Raw genomic sequence first — 19103 nt, forward strand, 5'->3', positions numbered from 1 at the left:
CCCAGAGCGCCAAGTGTCACACCCTCTGCCCCAGGAGTGACCTTGAGCACATCGCAGAGAAGAAAATATAGATCCCTCAGAGTTTCAGCCATTACAAAACACATCTTCTCATCCTTCCACCCCGAAACACCACTGCTCTTACCTGCAGGCTCTCAGCAGACAGGCTGGGGTGAATATTTGGACTCTTTCCTTCCTGCACATGGGGAGGACAGGGTGGGAAATGCCTTTTCCACCATCCAGCCGAGCATCCAGAAGAGATTTAACTGCATGTGAGCTTCTGGGTATTTGCACTCATTTCAGGATTCAGTAAAACCTTAATCTACAGCATAATCTCTGAGCGTCACATCTGTGCAAGAGACAAAAGGATGGGGGGGCTGCTGGCAGGGGGTTTGTCCCAGCAAAGGCTGCTGTGGAGGCTGCCAGTCTTGGGCCTGCTTTTCCTGGGGGCTTGGAGGGGTTGGAAGAGACCCACGGAAGGTGAGGAGCTGTGCCATGCACGGGGGATCATTCCCTCCGGTTCTGCTGCTGTGTGCCAGCTGTGGGAACAAGGATCCTGCTGGCAGCATAGGACACGCTTGATGCACTCCATGCAGTGAAGGAGAATCTCCTTTGGCTTTGGCTGAGGCTCTGTGGTGTTTGGGAAGCTGTGGGAGGGGGCTGGACCAGCCTCTCAGACCAGGAGACAGAATCCTCTGGCTTTGCATCCTGAACACCCACACAGAAGGACACAGGAGCCTTTCCTAGGTGGGGACACTAAAATGCTTCTCCTCCTGCAAACACCCACTGACATCCAGCGCAGGATAAATCAGAACCTCTGGAGTTCACACCGTGGCAGGCAGGACCTGCACGGACCAGCACAGACCAAGTCAGGGCCAAGAAACCAAACACCTGGACCCCTCGGGCTGGATGGGAGCAGAACCAGCCCAGTTTTCCAGTTCCTCCCCTTCTCCAGGAACTGTGCTGTGTGTCCTGCAGGGAGGGAGGCTGTGCTGCCTGAAGAGGAGCATCCCAAAGCCACCATCCCAAAGGTGACATGTCCCAGCTCCCAGACTCGCCGGAGCTGCCCAGGGAGGCACAGAGTACTAGGCAAGTCCAGCTGCGGAGCTACCCTGGCCCCACAAGGAGCAGTTATTCCTAAATTCCTCATGGATGTGTAAGAAACCCCTTCTCAGGTGACAGGGAGGCTCCTCCAGCAGCTCTTACCCCAGGGAGGCTGATGAGGGGGGAATGAGACCTGTGGCACATCCTACCACACACAAAACACCTCCCAAAAACCCCCAGCACCGTAAGGAAGCGCTGAGGCCCAGAGCAGGGCATCCCTCCGTGCCGGGAGCCCAATCCCAGGCAAAGCTCGGCGAGGTTTCCTCTGCCGCCGGTGAGCGATGTCTCACATCCTCCCCGGCCATAATGGGCTGAAAAACACAGTTCCCTTGTGGATTCAGCCCGTTTCCTCCTATTCTTTAACAGGAAGCTGTGTGAGAGTCAGCCCGGGCAGGCGAATCGCTGCTCGCCGTCCCTCCCGGGATGGCCAGAGGCTCGGCGAGCCACAAAGCAGCGCGGAGATGCTGCTCCCGTGCATCCATCCACTCCTTTGGCTCCTCCTGCTGCTCCCAGGTGAGCTGCTCCCCACACCCCGGGGAGCACGAGGCGCTGCTGGATGGGGGGATTTGGGGGGCCCGGCTTCACGGCGGGCTCCAAAGGGAACCGGGCACAGGCTGGGAGTGCCACTGGAAAGCTCAGCCTTCCAATTCAGGGGTGGCAGGAGTCAGGTTGCTGGGGAAAACGTGACTTTGTCAGCTTCACAGGGTTTGTCTGGCAGGGCTGCAATACAAAGATTTGTTTCCTGGTTAATGAAAAGAGTGTTTCTGCTGAGGCGTTTGGAGTAAGTGGCTTTTGTCAAATAACAGTAAAGGTGGGATGTTTCAATGCACAGGACATTGTTTTCCTCAAAAATACTTTTTATTTGCACTTTTTGCTCTCATTAATATAAATACAAAGCCCACGTGCAAGGCTCATGCAGAGCACCCCTTGTCCTTGCTGTAATAATTCTGCTGCTTTGGGGTAATTCTGGTTTAACTTCTCTTTCCCATGCAAGTTGAGGTGTGGGATGAAGGAGCTGCTTTCCCTTTCCAAAGGATGACAGGTTGCTTTTCCCTGCATTGTCAGGCCCCTCTTGCCTTGCTGACAGCTGTAGTAGCTGGGGGCTGGAATACATTCAAAGGAATATAAAATAATGTGTCTCCAACTCCGAGGTTTTATCATTAAACTATAGAAGCTGCCTCGGGTTACAGCCACTGTGCTGGTAATAATGGGATTTTTAAAAGGCAGAGAATCATAGAATGGTTTGTGTTGGAAAGGAAAGATCATCTCTTTCTGTAGAATACAGAATGCAATTTGGTTTGTAGCTGTATAATTCCAAGAAATAAGAGCATGTGGATTGGAAATTTTCTCTCTTTATTAGAGGGCAGCACTGCTGCCTTCAGCAGGGGGGGATTTGTGCCTGGGATCAGAGCAAGGATCACATCAAGGGGCTTTGAGCGCCTCGGCTACCCTGTGACACTCCTTAATGCCACCCAGAACGCTGCTTTCCCTCTTAGAACTACTTGGGAGGGCTTTTTGGAACAGGAATGGCACAGAGGGGGTCAGGTGCCTTCCCTGGCTGGGCTGCACCATGCCAAGATCCATGGAGTGGGAATCCCAGAGGCACTGCCCAGAATTCCAGCTTCCAGGAGCACCTGGCTGCTGCAGCACCAGGTGGAAGGCATGTCACCCTGCATGCTTCAGTCCCGATAGCATCACTCTGTCCTCTCAAAGCCACCTGTCTAAATTCCGGGACAGGGACTGTCCCCTCCATGGTCACAGCACCTTCACACCTCTCCCACCAAACCAGCCTTCCCTGGAATGTGTCCTGCCTCCCTCTTCTGCACTGATCCAACAGCCCCTAAATGGCTTTTTAATTTCATTTTTGATTTGACAGCAAGTCCCTAAGGTGGTGCAGGCCCTGGGGGAAGCTTTTGCACAAGGCAAAGCAGCAGCTTAGTGAGAGGGACAGTCGGGCTTTGTGATGCTGCTGATTTCCCAGCACACGGCAGCTGGAAAAAGGAATTAGGGACTCTGGAACAAGGCTGCCCACCCTGGAGGGATGGAGGTAACCTTGAGGAGACAGAGAATCAGCTTTGGCTGGACACTTACACCTGCCTGGTCCCCCAAAGGCCTTTCAGGCTTTTGCTTGATGCGAATTCAGTATTTTATGAAGTTATCATTTCCTAAATTAAACTCCTCTGTTCTCATGGTTATTTCTAAAAGGAGGTTCAAATAAGGGAGGTTCAAACTGTTATTTTGAAATTGCTGAAGTGAGAAGGTCTGGCACATTTCCAATTTGTTTTTCCTCCTCCCAGAAACACTTAGCAGAAAATTTGTCCAAACAAACCTCTTCCTATGGACCCTTTCCATTACAATGGGCAGGCGTTTTCCAGACAAAAGATTTCCACTGAAAAAATTCTTCCTCAAAGCTGATGAAAACCCAGCAGGATTTCCCACTGTTGTTGTTCCATCCACTGCTCTCCTTATCTGTGCCACAGCCTGTGGATGGATAATGCCATGAGAAATGTGTTATTTCAGAACCAGACATGTACTCTGAGATATATTTTTGATATAATCAATGGGGTGCAGCTGAAGGACAGGCGCCTGGACTCCAGACCTGCATCCTCAAACCAGGGCATCCTAAAGCAAAGTTCTCAGTCAAGGGCGAGGCCAGCCCAGCCCTGACATGGTGAACAAGGAAGAGAAAGCAGGAGGTGGTTTGGAGAAATGTTTGTTCACACAACAAACTGCTCCCTTCGGTAACACGAAACCCCTCGGTGACTGCAGATCTGACTGCAGCAGCTTCCAGGAATTCTGTCCCATTTACAATAGGTGAGTCAACAACAGGTGTCCTTGCAGGAGCTGGTGCTGGTGTTCCAAAGCCAGGAACATTCCTGCTGGGAAGCCAGGCTGGAAAGGGGACTTGGGGCTTCCGCTGCACCAGCAAAGCTCCAGCTGGGAGCTCTCCTGGCTCCAGTTCCCAGAGGAGCCCACCCAGCAGGACCCAAACAGTTCAGCAAAGGAGAGGCTCCCATATGAGTCCAGAGCAGGCACCAGGATGGTCAGAGGGATGGAGCAGCTCTGCCATGGGGGAAGGCTGAGAGAGCTGGGGGTGCTCATCTGGAAAGGAGAAGGCTCCAGGGAGACCTCAGAGCCCCTGCCAGGGCCTAAAGGGGCTCCAGGAGAGCTGGAGAGGGACTGGGGACAAGGGATGGAGGGGCAGGACAAGGGGGAATGTCCTTAAGCTGAAGAAGGGCAGCTCTGCAGGTGGGGTCTCACCTGAGTGGGACAGAATCCCCCCCTCCCCTGCTGCCCACACTGTGGGGATATGAGATATGGGGGAATACATGAAGGCTTAGGAAATGTAGGAATAAAACCTGGGTCATTCACCCAAAATCTGGACTCAGATGAATTGTCAGGCCAAGATGCTTTATCTGCTCTGTAGCTGTTGCTTCTGTGAGAGTGGAACCTCTTCCAAGCGGGGTTATCCTTCAACTGCTCCCCTGGCACTCAAGCCAGGATGCTCAAGAAAAGCAGGTGGAAAGAACAGGAATTATGAGAAATCCCTTAGCCACCAGCCCATTGCACACCTTGTCTCCTGAACCAGTCGCAGCAGATCACATTCCAGCCTGGTGGTTCATAAACAACATAGAGCAGCACTCAAAAAACCCCCAGTGAATCTTAGAATTACTGGAAAGAATAATCAGTTTGGGAAGAAACTCGGAAGTCTCCTCTGTAAAGTGCTTTGAGCTCTGCTAATAAATAATATTATTAAAAACCTGTAGGTAGGCAAAAAGCACAGGCTGGGCTCCAGGTCCCAGCGAGCCTGGATTGGTGGTGGCCCCATCTTTCATTTGCACTGGGCATGGAGTGATTTTCCCTCCCAAATGCCAGACCCAGCCCCAAACCTGAGAAGCACCATGGCCAGGAGAAGGACAGGACCCACATCATCAGGAGCAAACCCAGAGCTCTAAAATAAGCAGGTCAGGAGGAAACTGGAACCAGCAAGAAGCTGGGGGGGTGATGGAGCAGCAGCCTGGTGGAGCAGCGGTGGTGCAGCCAGGAGAAAAGCCAGGCTGCTTTTCTTTCCAGGAACAATCCCTTGACATGGACAAACTCGCCCTGGGCAGTACAGGGATGCAGCAGAGCTGCTCTGTGCCCACAACTTCCCCGCATTGTTTGTCTCCCTGGTTGTTTTCTACATCCAAGTGGGTTTTAATTGCCTCCCACTAAGATCTGCTTCCAGACTGGCTCACCAGAGAGGAGCATGGAATGTGGTGCTTGGAGAGGATGCCCAGGCCCAGCCCTTGAGGACGGGCAGAGGAAGGCAACAATTAATTTTAATTGCTGATGAGATCCGGGATTAATTCCTGGCTCTCCAAACTTTCCATAACACTTTGACTGAGTCATTACCATTCAGAACAACTTGGCAGCCAGTTGCCAAGCCCCCATGCCATTTGGGAATTAGGCACTTGAACACTTCTGTGGATCTGCCCCTGATTTGGGCTGTCAGTTATCCACCCAGCAGAACAACACTTTTCCTCTCTCTCCTCCACAATTCCCACCCCACCTGTTCTGCTGTGAGAAACACCCTCAAGGCAGAGACACCTTGCTCAGACACTTAATAAAACAGGGCCTAGGCTTTGGCAGAACTCTCTGCTTTCCAGGTTTCCTAAAAGAGGAGTTTTTCCCTTGTGGAAGTCCTAAGAATTGGGTGTTGCTCACTACTGCTGTGTTTCACCCAGGAAACAGCTGCACCTGTGTTAAGTGGTTGGTAATATTTTTTGTCTTGGGTCATCTGACAGAAGTGCCAATATCTGAGTCGCAAAGCCTATTTTTAGCTTGCTGGATCTCTTTTCTGAAAGCGTTTTTAAGCGCAGGGTGACACAGAGGTACAGCACCGCCCCATGGGCTCTGCAGGTGGGACATCCCCCAAAAGTGCCAGGGAAGAGACAAGTCCAGGGTTCCTTGTCACTGGGAACAGATCAGCAGTTCTGAGTGGACAGGAGCAGTCCCTGTGACTCCACACAAGTGCCAGAGGTCCTCCCCAGTGACTCCAGCCCCTCAACACAGGCTGGACACCACAAGCCTGTCTTGAGCCTGACCTAAAACCTGCTGAAACCTTTCCAACAGCTGGCTCAGATCTCTATAAGAGGCCCTGGCAAAGTTTGGGATTTTAAGTAGTCCCTCTCTTTGGTCAGCAGCTGAAAAAACCATGCTTAAAATGTCTACAATTGCCAAAACTAATACCAAAGCAGAAATACCTAAAATTCACCTGTCTTTTGGTTGACATCACCCTCTTTGTCCTGAGGAATGAGTGGGGTGAGCTGCTGGCTTTGGGAGTGTCTCAGCTGCCACGAGAGAAGGCTGCAGGTCAGTCTAGACAAACCTAGTCCTTCAGAAGAGCAACTGCCAAGAACAGAAATCCAAAATTCTCCTGTTTACCCTTTGGAAAAATTAACCGGAAAGCAGCGAGCACTGAAATGCAGCTGCAGCCCTGATGTGCTCCTCTGCAGCCCTGCAGCTCCAGTGCCTAACTGGGACTTTCCCATGACAGCACGAGCACAAAGCCGTATTTCCCATCATAAATCCCTCAGCCAGCTCCCAGTCTCCACCCAGGACTGCACAGTCCAGCTGTAAATCCTTTGCACCCAAACACGCAACGAACTCCTTGGCAGCGCTTGCCCTCGTGGAAGGGCTTTGATGTTTATTGCAATTCCAGCTGCGCCAGCCGTGTCCTGATTATTGCTGGGAGCTGTTTATACAGCCAGGGCTCTCCGTGCTGGCAGCAGCACTGGGAGGGAATGGTTTCCAACTCCAGAATCCCCTGGGATATCTGCAGGGAGCCACGACGCGTGGCGCGCTTTGTTCATCCCCATCCTGCTGCCCAGCCCCACAATGGGAGTTTGGTCTCATCCTGCTTTGCACAGATCCCTCCCGCTCCTGTGGGATTTGGGATGCTGAGCACCCTCCCCAAAAGAAAACACCCAATAGAACAGGACTTTTGCTTATTTGAGTTGGCAGGGAAGGCATAACAAGCAGCAGTGGCCAGAAGTCGGAGCCAGGCCTGCTCCACTTTGAAATGAAGTGTGGATGTGTTTAGAGAAGCCAGGGCCGTTTATTCCGGAGCAGAATGCCAGAAGGGGATCTCCAGTCCTCAGCCTCCCCACAGCAAGACTCCAGAGCAGGGCAGGCATCAGCCCAGCCACAGGAACTCTGGGATCTGAGCAGTGGGGAAAATTTACTTTTTCATCTTTTTTACAATGACCACAAGGTTTAGGTTTGCAAACAGAGAACTTCAGAAGGTCTCCAGTGTGACCCTCGGCAACAGGACGCGCTGCAGTGAAGAAAGTGTTGCATACAATCATTTCCTCCTGTCCAAGGGGTGCTGGAGCTGGCCCGTGGATGGTCCCATCAGGGATGGGAGAACATGGCAATGTCACCTCCCTCACCCTCAGCTTCCTCCCATCCCCAGAGGCTCTGTTCAAGCTCTCAGATTTCTCCTCACCTGCACCAAAAATGGTGGAATAAATGTCCAGCTCAGCACCTTCACCCCCCTTTTCCTTTGGCAGAGGCTAAGTGCAGACAGCAGCTCTTTCTCCAGCAATTCTGGGTGCTTCCACATGCCATGTCCCTGAAAAAGTACCTGTGAGCATTTCCATAAATGTGCCACAGCTACTTCTCCCCGCAGGAAAACAAGACAATGGGTCCTGCAAGGAAATTCTGGAGAAAGAGGAGCTGTTTGAATCTGCTGCTGGAGGATATTGGCTCCCCATGATGATCTCAGCACATTAGTTTTTGTGCTGAATGTAGAGAGTATCTTAAGGCATTTGCAAACCAATGTCCAGAATCATCCTCCTTCCTCAAAAGAAGCATCTCTGCCTCTTTAGGAAGGACAAACATGTGCCTAAAACAAACAAACAAAAAATCTTTTTTTCCCATTATATTAATTGATTTATTAGGTGATGGTACAGCTGCCCATAGCCCTGTCTCTTACTGCCCTGATGCTCCTTTAAGTTCTTTAAGTTAAAGCTCCTCAAAACCCCCAGGGAAGGATATCCGATAAATTCTCCAACACAATCGCTCCCAGCACCTCACTAGCCCTGTGCTAAGGCAGGTTCTTATTTCCCAGCCTCCCTTTTCCTTGCTGCACATAAAGGTCCTTGTTTCCTGATCCTGCTCCAAATGGAGTTAGAAAACCAACCAGTCCCTTCCCTCTCTGGGTGATTAAAGATCTCGTCCCGTCTCCTCTTTCATGGATTGAACAGGACAGTTTTCCCAGCCTGCTGCCCAGTAAATTAGAAGAGAAAAACATGGCAAAGGTCTGAAAAGTCCAGTCTGATTTTCACAGCCAAACCACATCTGGGAATAACCACATTTTATTATGTACTCACCATGGTTCACACACTTCCTCTCTGGATGGGATCATGGTCATGAAGTCTCAGACACAAAAACAATTACAGCTCCAAAGCAATTCCATGAGGAAAATGAGATCAATCAGGAAGGCTGCCAAGGGTGAGCTCTGAGCCAGAGCCACACTCAGTGCTGAGGGTCTCCTTCCAGACACCCTTCCCTGCCAGGGCCCTCAGCCTCCCCCAGGCACCAGCAGCTCATGGACCTACCCCGAAGTTCATCCATATGACCCCTACAACTCCTGGCATCAAATCCTGGAATCACAGAGTGGTTTGGGCTGGGAGTGACCCTAAAGCTCATCCAGCCCCACCCCCTGCCATGGGTACAGACACCTTCCACTGTCCCAGGCTGCTCCAAGCTCTGTTCAGCCAGGCCTTGGACGCTTCCAGGGATCCAGGGGCAGCCACAGCTTCTCTGAGCACCCTGTGCCAGGGCCACAGCATACTCACAGGGAGAATTTCCTCCCAGGAGGGCAGGTTCTGGCTGAAAATGGGCACTGCTGTGCCTTGGCTGGTGCTGCCTGACTGGACCCTCCCCTGCACCTCCTGCAAAGGCCCTGCTCCCTTCACAGAGCCCAGAGTCATCAGGGGACAGTGTGCTGGAAGGATTCAACCTTCCCTGCTGACCCTTTCTGCCCAAATCCTTTTTCTCCCATGGGACTCTGAGAGATGGATCACCAGGGGAGTCAGATTCAGCTGCTTTCTGTACCTATGGTGTCATTTCTTTCATTAAACCTAACCACGGAGAGCACCAGGGTCACCAGCAGTAGCCATTTGAAAATCTCAATTAAGGATGTACATTCCAGCAATGACAGACTCAAAGTCACCTTCCCAAAGTTACACCAGCTGGGTTTGATTTGGGCATTTAAAGTGCATTTACATTTTCCAGGTCTTGTCCTAGGGTGTGGGACATTTCTTTCTCCCATTTTCAAGGGCAACATTTTTGTTTTACCTCATATAACCCTTGGGGTTGCACTAGGTGACCTTGAAAGTTCCTGTCCAAGCCAAAATACTCTGCTCTGTGACTCCATGAGCACAGGACTGCAGGAGCTGGGGCTTAAAGGAAAACATCATGGATGCTGAGAGTAGGAAATGTGAGGGATTGGGGCAGGGATGTTTTGTCATGAATCCAAAAGAAAAGCAAACAAATAAACCAAACAAAGCCACCTTTCAGTTGAGGAACTGGGCACCCATTGAAACACCTACAACCTTGTATGGACCTCCAGGACTACCCAGCCCTATGGGGAAGGCAGCTCCTGAGGGCTACAGCTCCCTCCAGACTCACACACAGCCCCAGGCTTCAGCTTCCCAGGATACACAGGATAAGAAGGAGAACAGTTCCATCAGCTCCTGGAAGCCTTTACAAACATCATCCACCCATTCCTTAAGGTCTCAAGGGAACAAAGTGCTCAAATGCTGTCTTACCTCTGAACAGCTCCAGAACACAGGTCATACACCCTTCTGTGCCAGGGCTGAGCTGAGGCCAACAGCTCACAGGGAGGGAATGACCCCGTGGATTTCTATGGCCCCCCAAAGGGGAGGAGGACATTTTTCCTGGCTGGATAAACTCCACTGCTCATTTACTCAGAGCCTGATAGTTTTACACTCAGTAAAACTTCTTTGCTGCTACTTCTCTGCTGATGCTTTTGGGGGAATCCCGTATTTCAAAGTCATTCCGACATAAGATGAGGAAACCCCAAACCACACAAGGAACAAGAATAGCAGTGTGTTAGTGACCACCCCAGCTGAGCACCACTCACACTCTGCTCTTTCCTTTCAGGTTCTACAGGTTCCACAAACTTCACCACCCCTGCTGGAACAGGTACCTCTGCCTCGTGGTGTGCTTTATGTGTCTGTTTGGATGTGGAGGCACACGGAGGTGGGATGCAAATGGAGAGACCCCAAACGGGACCCTGAGTCACAACTCCCCTCTGCTGAGGAATCTTCTCCCAGGATCCTGCCTCTGCCTGCCCCATCCATCACCACTCACCCCCAGATGTCCAGGGGACATGGAGGGCACTGTGCCCCAGAGGGTGACCTGGCTTGGCTCCCTTTTGTCCGGAAGGGAGCAAGGCTGTGGTCCAGGAAGCCTGGGGAAAGCAGAGGGATCCTGCCTCATCTTTGCCCCCTGTTTCCCCAGCTGCTTCCTAGCAGCAATGGATCCATGGAACCACAGCCACACCAGTGACAAACCCTCTCCTCAGCACCTCTTGTTCCCTCACCCTTTCTACTCTGTTGGCTACAATGGCCCCTTTCTGGCCCATCCTCCAACCCTCCCTGTGGGATCCCAGCCTGGAAATGTCACCTCCATGTCTCTGCTTGTGTTCCAGGTCAACCCCAACCAACAGCACCCAGCCCTGAAGCAAAGAACCACAACTCAGGTAATGCTCAGCTGGAGACCAAGGAGAGCAGCTTGGGGCCATCTCAGTGTGGAACTGGTCTGATCTCAGCCCAGCTGGGCCACCCTGCAGTAACTGGGGCTGTGCAGAGGACAGTGGTGAGGAGGAAGGACATTTTGTGGTCCAGCCAACTCACCCCACAGGGATCAAGGCACAGGTGTGAGCAAAACCAGGGGGGGAAAAAAGTCTTCAAATTGAATAGGGAGAATGAGATGGTCATAGAGTGGAATCCCAGAGTGGTTTGGGTTGGAAGAGACCTTAAAGCTCATCCCATTTCCCACGGGCAGGGAGACCTTCCGCTATCCCAGGTTACTCCAAGCCCTGTCCAACCTGGCTGATCTCTAAGATCCCTTCCAACCCAAGCCTTCCTCAGATTTTGTGACATGTACAGACACCAATTACACAAGAAATGATCTCTCCAGCTCCAGCTCCATGTCCGTTAGTGTCCAACTGGATCTTTGGAGACAGATCTCTTCCTGCCATGATTCAGAAAAAAAAAAATCTAAGCATAGCTACGCTTCCAGAAGGACCCCAAAAATATCAAGGAATAAAATCTCAAAAAGATCTCTGCTTCTGCTTCCAAGGCTTGCAGAAAAAAAATGAAACTTAAACTTAATCCTAAATTCTAATATTTCAGTGAAGCATTTGGATAAAGGGAAAAAAACCCCAAAAAACCACCACACTAACCTTGAAACCATTTCACCATTTTCTCAATTTATTGGAAAGCCAAGAGCAGTCTAGACAAGGAGCATGCCTGTAAATTCCCAGCTGGTGATCCGCTCTTCCTTGCAGAGGGACTATTTGAAGCATTTCCCCTCACATCTTGCTCTGGATTGGGTGCAGTTTGGAGCAGGTTGAGGCAGAGGACGGAGCCTCCAGACCACTTTAAGAGCTGAATTATTTGTGCTTGGAGACTCTCAGTGAAATGAAAGGTGAAGGTTGGCATTTCAGAACACAAGGAAATGATCACGTGGATGCCAGGCAGCTCCAGGCAGGCCAAGTGTCCAGTGACAAAAACACCTTCACTTTTCAAAGCAGGGAAAGAAGCAGTGGCAAACCCTGACCTTCTCCTCATGTTTGCTGAGCTCTGCCAGCTCAGCATCTCCTCACAGTGAAAAGAGCAAAAGGAAATTCCAAAGTACAAGAGCTCCTTGAGTCTGAGCAGGATGAAGGCTATTTCCATGCTTTCCCTAGCAGATTATTCCTAACTCTCAAGGAATTTGAGGGCTCTGCAGTAGCTGTGCCCTCTCCAAGCTGTTTCTGAGCTGAACTTTAAATTTAAAGGAACACCACAATTTCTCTACAGAGCCATCAGTAAAATCAACACCACCGACCAACCTGAACCTCACCTCTGTGGGTCAAAATACTCCAGCCAAACCCGCCCCCACCACTACAACAACCCCGACAGCAACCACCAAGAGAGGTAAGGATGGAAAATTCAAATATTTGCTCAGGCAGGACCTGTTTGTGCCTCCCTCCTTATTCAAGCCAAACTGCAGGCATCAGAACATTGGGCTAGTCCACCCTGTGCTGGTTATTCAGCAATTCTGCAAATATTGAATTTCTTGGAGTCTTTGCTGAAAGAGCTCATTCCAGCTCCCCAGATGGACACAGCCCGGCCAAGCCCACATCAGAAAATCCAGGTCATGCTTTATCAAATACTGGAGCAGCTCCAGCCTCCCCAGGCTCCCTCTCCCAAGCTCACCTGTCAGGTACACTCTGAGCTGACTCCATACCTGGCTAACTGGGCATCCTGATGTCTGTCTGGAGGGAAAGTATCATGCAAATAAAGATTTTTTTACTCCATGGACACCCAACAGCTCTCCACAGTGGAATTTGTAGTGGCTTCCCAAGTTAATTGTCCTTTCTCATGTTTTCTTTATCTAGATGATAAATCCAGTGGAAACAGAAGCACGGCAGCTCCTTCTCCAACACCTCCAGGTATTTTGTCCTTTTAGAGACCAACAATGAGATCAGATCATTTGATGGCAATCAATGGCACAGGTTCTTTAAACATGAGTCTTTTTTGGAGGGTAAGCCATCCAAAATCATGTCTGGTGTCTTTATAAGCAGTGAGAAGCACAAGATAAATGCTCTTAACATCCTCTGCTGGGATGAACTGGAGCAGCTGAACAATGGGTCTATGTTTAGGAGAGAGGAGTCCTTTTAAAATCTTTTAAAATAAATATAATTTTGCTTTTGACAGTTTGCTTAACCCAACATGTAAGCACAAATTAGAGAATTCAGAAAGAGTTTTCTCAGAATAAGGGCAGAATACAAGTGACTGGAAGACTGAAATCTGACAACCGAGCTTATTCTCCATTAAAAATTCAGCCTCAAAAATCTGCAATGGTCAAGAAACTGCTCTGCCTCTCCAAGTACCTGTCAGATCTCTAACACAAGCAAGGTGCGGAAGCCATGGTCAGCTGTGCCTACACAGATGCCCACCCAGCACAGCGGTGCCCAGCTAAGCCAGGAGCCCTTTGCTCAGAGCAGATTGTTTTTCATTCCAACCTTGATTTACCACTGAGAAAGAAGCTCCACACATCTTTGACTAAAGATGCTGATGCTTCCAAAAGCCAGGTCTCCCATTGTGTGAGACCCAACATTTCCCAGAGATGGGATAATGGTGCCAGGCTCGGCAAACCACAACTTCTGCCTGTGGCTAGAACAATTTCAGAATGAAACAAAGAATTTGATGAGTGGGGAGAAAACTGTACAGCAACAGACCCTGCTTCTCCAGACTGTTCTGCTCCTTGTGGCTTCTGAAACAGCTAGATTTATTATTTCATACCTTTTCCCCTTTTTCTTCTAGCTTTTGGCAAAATCCCATTCCAAATTAGGGATTTGCTGTGGGACAGGACCTGGGTTCAGCTGCTCCCCGGGGCAGCGCCAGGAGCTGTGCACAGCTCTCCAGGCACCACATCCCCTTGGCCAGCGCTGCTACTGGGAACGTGGAGATAGGAAAGCAGGGAAGAAGATCCTACTTGACCTACAGATGATCTTCTGAAGCTCCGAAGTATCACTTTGAGTCTCCTGGCAGGGCCTGTAGCTGCTCATTAAGGTTGATGCAGACACTCTGGCTGTTCAACAACAGCCTGGAGGCAGCAAAGGATGTTTTTTCTCTGTACAAGTGAAGCACACGGGCTGGCATTACATTTCCTTGCACAGGCACTGGAAGCAGCTGTCACAAACCAAGCAGCTTCACACAAGCCAGTTTATCCCACTGAGAACTGGAGTCCTTGTTTGGACAAACCTCTGTGCTGCCACAGCTAGGCTACATATGGTGTACAAGTTTGCCCAACTCAAACAAGTTTAATTACTTCTAGATAACCCAGCATAGCAAATCCACTCATTTCAAGTCCAGGGAGAAGCCAAACACTCGATCCACACCCACATTCGCCAATATTTTTTCCCCTAATCGGACTTATTTTAAAGTCTCAATGTTTATGACCTACAGCACATCTATAACTTTGCCAGCTCAGTCTTCCAGCCTTGCCTTGCTGTTTCTGCCCCAAACCTCTACCTGAGACTGCAGACCCTAAAGAGTTTATAAAAGCATATTTGAATTTTGGTTTCCTAGGTTTCCATTTGGACATGGAAAATAGTACAAAGTATGTTTGGTGGGAAGCTTTTAGTATCGAGGTGGGAGTACCAATTCCATGTTTCCCCAGGTATTCCTGGCACTACCATGAATCCATTCTGCTCTCCATTAATTCCTTTGGTTCTTGGATGTCACTGGAGGTCAAGACTCATATTCTGTGTCCTTGCGTGCAGGTCGGGATCCCATGAGGAATGAGAGCACCACAGCATCAGCGACTCAAGGTGCTTCCTCCTCGCAGAGAGGTGATTCCTGCTCCCTGCTTTATATTCCTCTGCATGGCCAGCAGCAAGGCCATCACATGGCTGTCTTCAAGGCAGTGTGGATGCCAGTGATTTCCTGAGGGGTGATGAACATCCCATCCAGCCCTTGAAAGCCTCCAAAGCTCTGCAGAAACAGCAGCATTTCAGAGCAACCTCTTGAGCCTGGGAACAGGAGGAAAGGTGCCATTGTAGCAAAAGGTTGTAAAAGGAGAGAGACTGAACAAATTCCCTCCTCAAATGCAGTGCCAGCACTGACTTTGACCTTTCCTCACTGGGTTTCCAGAAGGAAACCCTGTGGTTGCTCTCAGCTTGTCCATGAAAAGGGCCCCACCAAGGCAATGATACCACACAGGTCTCGCTCACTTTGCTGTTAAGATTGATGGACCTGGCCAGGATCCAAACTTGGTCTCTTCACTGAAGTGCAAGTGAGAGTTAGGGCCTCTAGCATCACTAGGAATCCTCTTCCCAGCCATGGAAGAATGACTTTTATGTAAATCTATGCTTTTCCCCTCTGTAGGCACCTCAGAACCCATCACCCCAACACCCAACTCCTCCAGCCAATTACCCGAGCCCACCCCGACAGATGAGAAATCACCGCTGACGGTGGCAGCTTTTGGTAAGGTCCTGTGCCACCTGGGGAGAGGAGGGGGCTCTCTTTCACCAGGCCACGCTGGTTTGGACACCCAACTTCATCAGGCCCTGGCACAGGGTGCCCAGAGAAGCTGGGGCTGCCCCTGGATCCCTGGAAGCGTCCAAGGCCAGGCTGGACAGGGCTTGGAGCAACCTGGGCTGGTGGAAGGTGTCCCTGCCCATGGCAGGGGGTGGAATGGGATGATCTTTAAGGTCCCTTCCAGCCCAAACCATTCCAGGATTCTAAGTCCAAGGGATTTTTAGCAGGATAAATTTCCTGTGCAAAGAATTGTCTGATTGATTGAGGCCTGATGTCAGTAACAAATCTATACTTGATTTAAAGTGTCTAAAGGTGGTTTATGGGACAGATAACATCACCCACTTCTCTAACTTGTCTCTCCCTGTTACATTACATATTTATTTGGCTTTACACACTTTTGGGATAGGATTTACCAACTGTAGCAGGAACATACCGACTCTTATCAATCCTCAGTTAAATCAACTGACTTCTGCTTTCCTGGCACTGCCTTACCAATTAAGTATTTATTGATCAAGTATTCATAGAAGCCCTTTGAGGTTAAAACACAGGATGATAAAGCTATTTGTTCTAACAACTGTTTGCTTCTCTGCCCATTACGAACCATGCTCACATTAATGAAAATATTGATTTCCTAGCCAAATTTTGATGCCAGAGTCTCTCTGCTGCTCAAACAGTCTTTCCTCCATCCCCAGGTGTCATCAGCTTTGTCGTTATCCTGATAGTGGTGGTCATCATCCTGGTCAGTGTGGTCAGCCTGAGGTTCAAGTGCAACCACTCCAAGGACTCAGAAGGTATTTGTCTGGGGGAACCTGCGCTTCCCTAATCTACAAGTCACCAGTTTCCGTATGGATCTGGCAATTCCTAAAAGATGCATTTGAAAAGCTTACAAGTGGTGGGGAGGTTTGGAAGCCAGACTGGAACATGGATTGAGCAGTCAGAGATGCAGCATGACCTCCTCACTAGAGCCCCAGGCCAGCCTCATCTGGACGTGGTCTCAAATTTCCTGCAGCTCAAATTCCAAGAGGTGGGCAGCTCTTCCAGCAAAAATCGTGGAGTTTGACACTCCTTTTCCTTAGGAATCCCATTTCCCATGAAGCAGTGCACAGCAGAGGGCACGGCTGCTCTGCAGCAAGGCAGAATCCTTCCTAAAGCCCAGAGGGCCAGCAAGTCCTGCCTGCACATCCCCTTAGCTAAAGGGTTTTCTCTAATCAACTCCCAAGTTTCCCCCACAGTGTCTCCAATCTCATTCAGATTTCATTTATATCCCTGCATGAAGTAATTCAGAATAGAGCTGACTTATTTTATGACTTCTCACCTCTACATCACCACCTGCTTTTCTCCCCCCAGACAAACAGAAACCAGGAGCCTCCATGGTATCAGAGAGGTAAGGCTGCTCACGCCACCCACATCTGATTGAGAGTGCCTGTTTTATCCCAGAGCTAATTTTAGCAAGGAAAAGAGTCTGCTTTGGTTATTTCAGATGGAAGGAAGCTTGTCAAGACATCTCTGAGAGAGTTAGAAAAGTGAAATCAGCTTTAATAACACCTCATCCTCTGATAGAGACATAGATAGAAGATCAATATTTTTAGGGGGCTCATTTAAAAGCTGCACTGAGACAAGACTCAGCACCTTCCCAAAGCAGACTGATTGTCTTCCTTGCCTAGATAGAGCCTTGAGGTCTAAACTCGAGTTTCTGGATCTCAAAGCAGTCTCAGATATCTCCCAAGGTGCCCATTACTGTTTCCCAAAGGAGCCCCAGTTCAGAGACTTTTGGAAGAGATGCATCATGCAGAGAATGGTCCATCAGAGCCCCATGGTCCATCACTGCTATTCCAGAGAGCCTGAATGTGAGAAGAGAGCAGGTAACAAGAGCTGGAAGGGACCAAAACATATTGCTCCTATTTTTCCATCTGATAGTTTCCCAAACCCTGCTTTGGAAAGGGACAAGGGACACAGGGAGCAAAGTCTGTAAGTATTTAGGTGCCAAATTTGCATCAGCATGAGTGGTCACTAAATACCCTTAAAGATTGTGATCCAAGGGATCTGAAGCCACTGAGGCAGAACATGCCAGAAAACAGGACAGTGCCTAAGGTCTCCTGACTCCCAAAGTCATCCAGCCTCCACTGGCAAGGAATGCACATCCCAGCCCTCAGGGTAGGAAAAAAAAGGGAAATTCCACCTTCCAAAGCCTTGTACCTCACTATGGATGGACCTGAATCAGGACAGCAGCTCCGTGTGCAGTGGAAACCAAACCCGGTCCCCCGTACCAGCCTCGGCCTTGCCTGTTTGCCTCCAGCTCTGTGCAAAGAAATTCTGTCCCTGGAGGTGCCCAAGGAACACCTGGACATGGCACTAGCGCTCTGGTCTGCTTGACCAGGTGGTGATTGCTCAAAGGTTGGACTCGATGATCTTGGAGGTCTTTTCCAACCTCAGTGACTCTGTGATTCTGTGATTCCCTCTCTTGTTTCCCAGAGTAATTAATTATCTTCTTCTCTCCTTGGCAGCTGCTCGGCAGACACGAGCCAGAAGGGGAACAGCATCACTCTGATCTCCATGAAGAACATCAACACCAACAACAGCATGAGCTACCCCCCGTCAGAAAAGGTTTCCCTTTCCAGCCTTGCTTTTTAGGGAATCAGCTGGGGATCATTTCTCTGGCTGTATAAGAGCATGCCTTGAGGTATTTCTTTGCTCTTTTATTCCTTCAGAAATATGACAAAAATCAGCTGCCACCAAACTTTTAAAGGTCCAAACTGCTTCCAGTGAGCCTGGTGAAAAGTTTGAGTGCCCATCTCAGGTTTACCTGGGCTGGCTGAACTCGAGGTGGCAAGTTTACCTCATGTTATACAGGTGACATCACCTGTGGCCAGATGCAAAGCTGGAGGCGTTTGCCATTAAATGAAGAGGTCTGTGGGAAATCGAGGTCTCACCCTCCCGCCCGGCTTATCCACTCCTGCCTCACAAGTGCTTGAAGCACATCCCCATCAGTGCTCTCAGATCCATCCCACATGAGGAATTCATATCATTTTCAGTTGTTTTAAAGCTGGGACTGAGTTTGCGAGAACACATTGCTCTACTCCCTTTGTCAGCCCAACCAGGCTGCTGATGAACCACATTTTGTTCTTTTGGCAGGTGCTATGAAGCCAAGAGACCAGAGCTTGAAGCTGACACATGACAACCAGCAGTGGCTTTCTAGGTTCTTTTATTTTTCCTTCGGGGAAAGAGCAAGGGTGGACTTTTTATATAAATTATTATGTCCTTTCTGATCAGTACATTTACAGTAGTGTCCTACATAGCTTCCCCACCTGGGGCCTAAGGGCTTTCTCCAGTTACAGCCTGCCACGCTCCGTGGCTGATATCTAACTCTATTTTTGATATGCCTTCAAACACTCAGATAATTCCAGCAGCAAGAAGCACCAAGGCACCATCCACTCCACTAATAAACCTCTGCCTTAGATTAATGGCCTTTATAGTCTGTGCCAGGCAGTCACGGGCTCGTTAATCAGGCTAGCCCCACGTCGAGCCAGAGCCATGTGCTGGGAAAGTCTGATCCGAAGCTGAAGGCCTGATGGGACTTAAATGCCCAAGTTCTAGGTCAAATCCCAGCACGACTGCTCCAAGCCCCTTATCCCCAGTGCCCTCATTGTCCCCACAGCAGTGGGATGGTCACATCCA

General features: G+C 49.8%; 1 protein-coding gene across 1 annotated transcript; it reads left to right on the forward strand.

Moving 5' to 3' along the window:
- Positions 1–1522: 1522 nt before the first annotated feature.
- ECSCR (endothelial cell surface expressed chemotaxis and apoptosis regulator) lies at positions 1523–18552 on the forward strand. Its single transcript, XM_066197027.1, has 10 exons — positions 1523–1614; positions 10276–10317; positions 10826–10876; positions 12201–12317; positions 12782–12835; positions 14672–14719; positions 15276–15374; positions 16121–16219; positions 16776–16812; positions 17933–18552. Exons 1-10 carry the CDS (start codon positions 1563–1565, stop codon positions 18057–18059), a joined length of 726 nt encoding a protein of 241 aa, XP_066053124.1. The 5' UTR covers positions 1523–1562; the 3' UTR covers positions 18060–18552.
- Positions 18553–19103: the final 551 nt, after the last annotated feature.

This window comes from Chamaea fasciata, unplaced genomic scaffold (genome assembly GCF_029207755.1).
Source record: "Chamaea fasciata isolate MVZ Bird 193981 ecotype frontalis unplaced genomic scaffold, bChaFas1.0.hap1 SCAF_15, whole genome shotgun sequence".
Classification (NCBI taxonomy): Eukaryota; Metazoa; Chordata; class Aves; order Passeriformes; family Sylviidae; genus Chamaea; species Chamaea fasciata.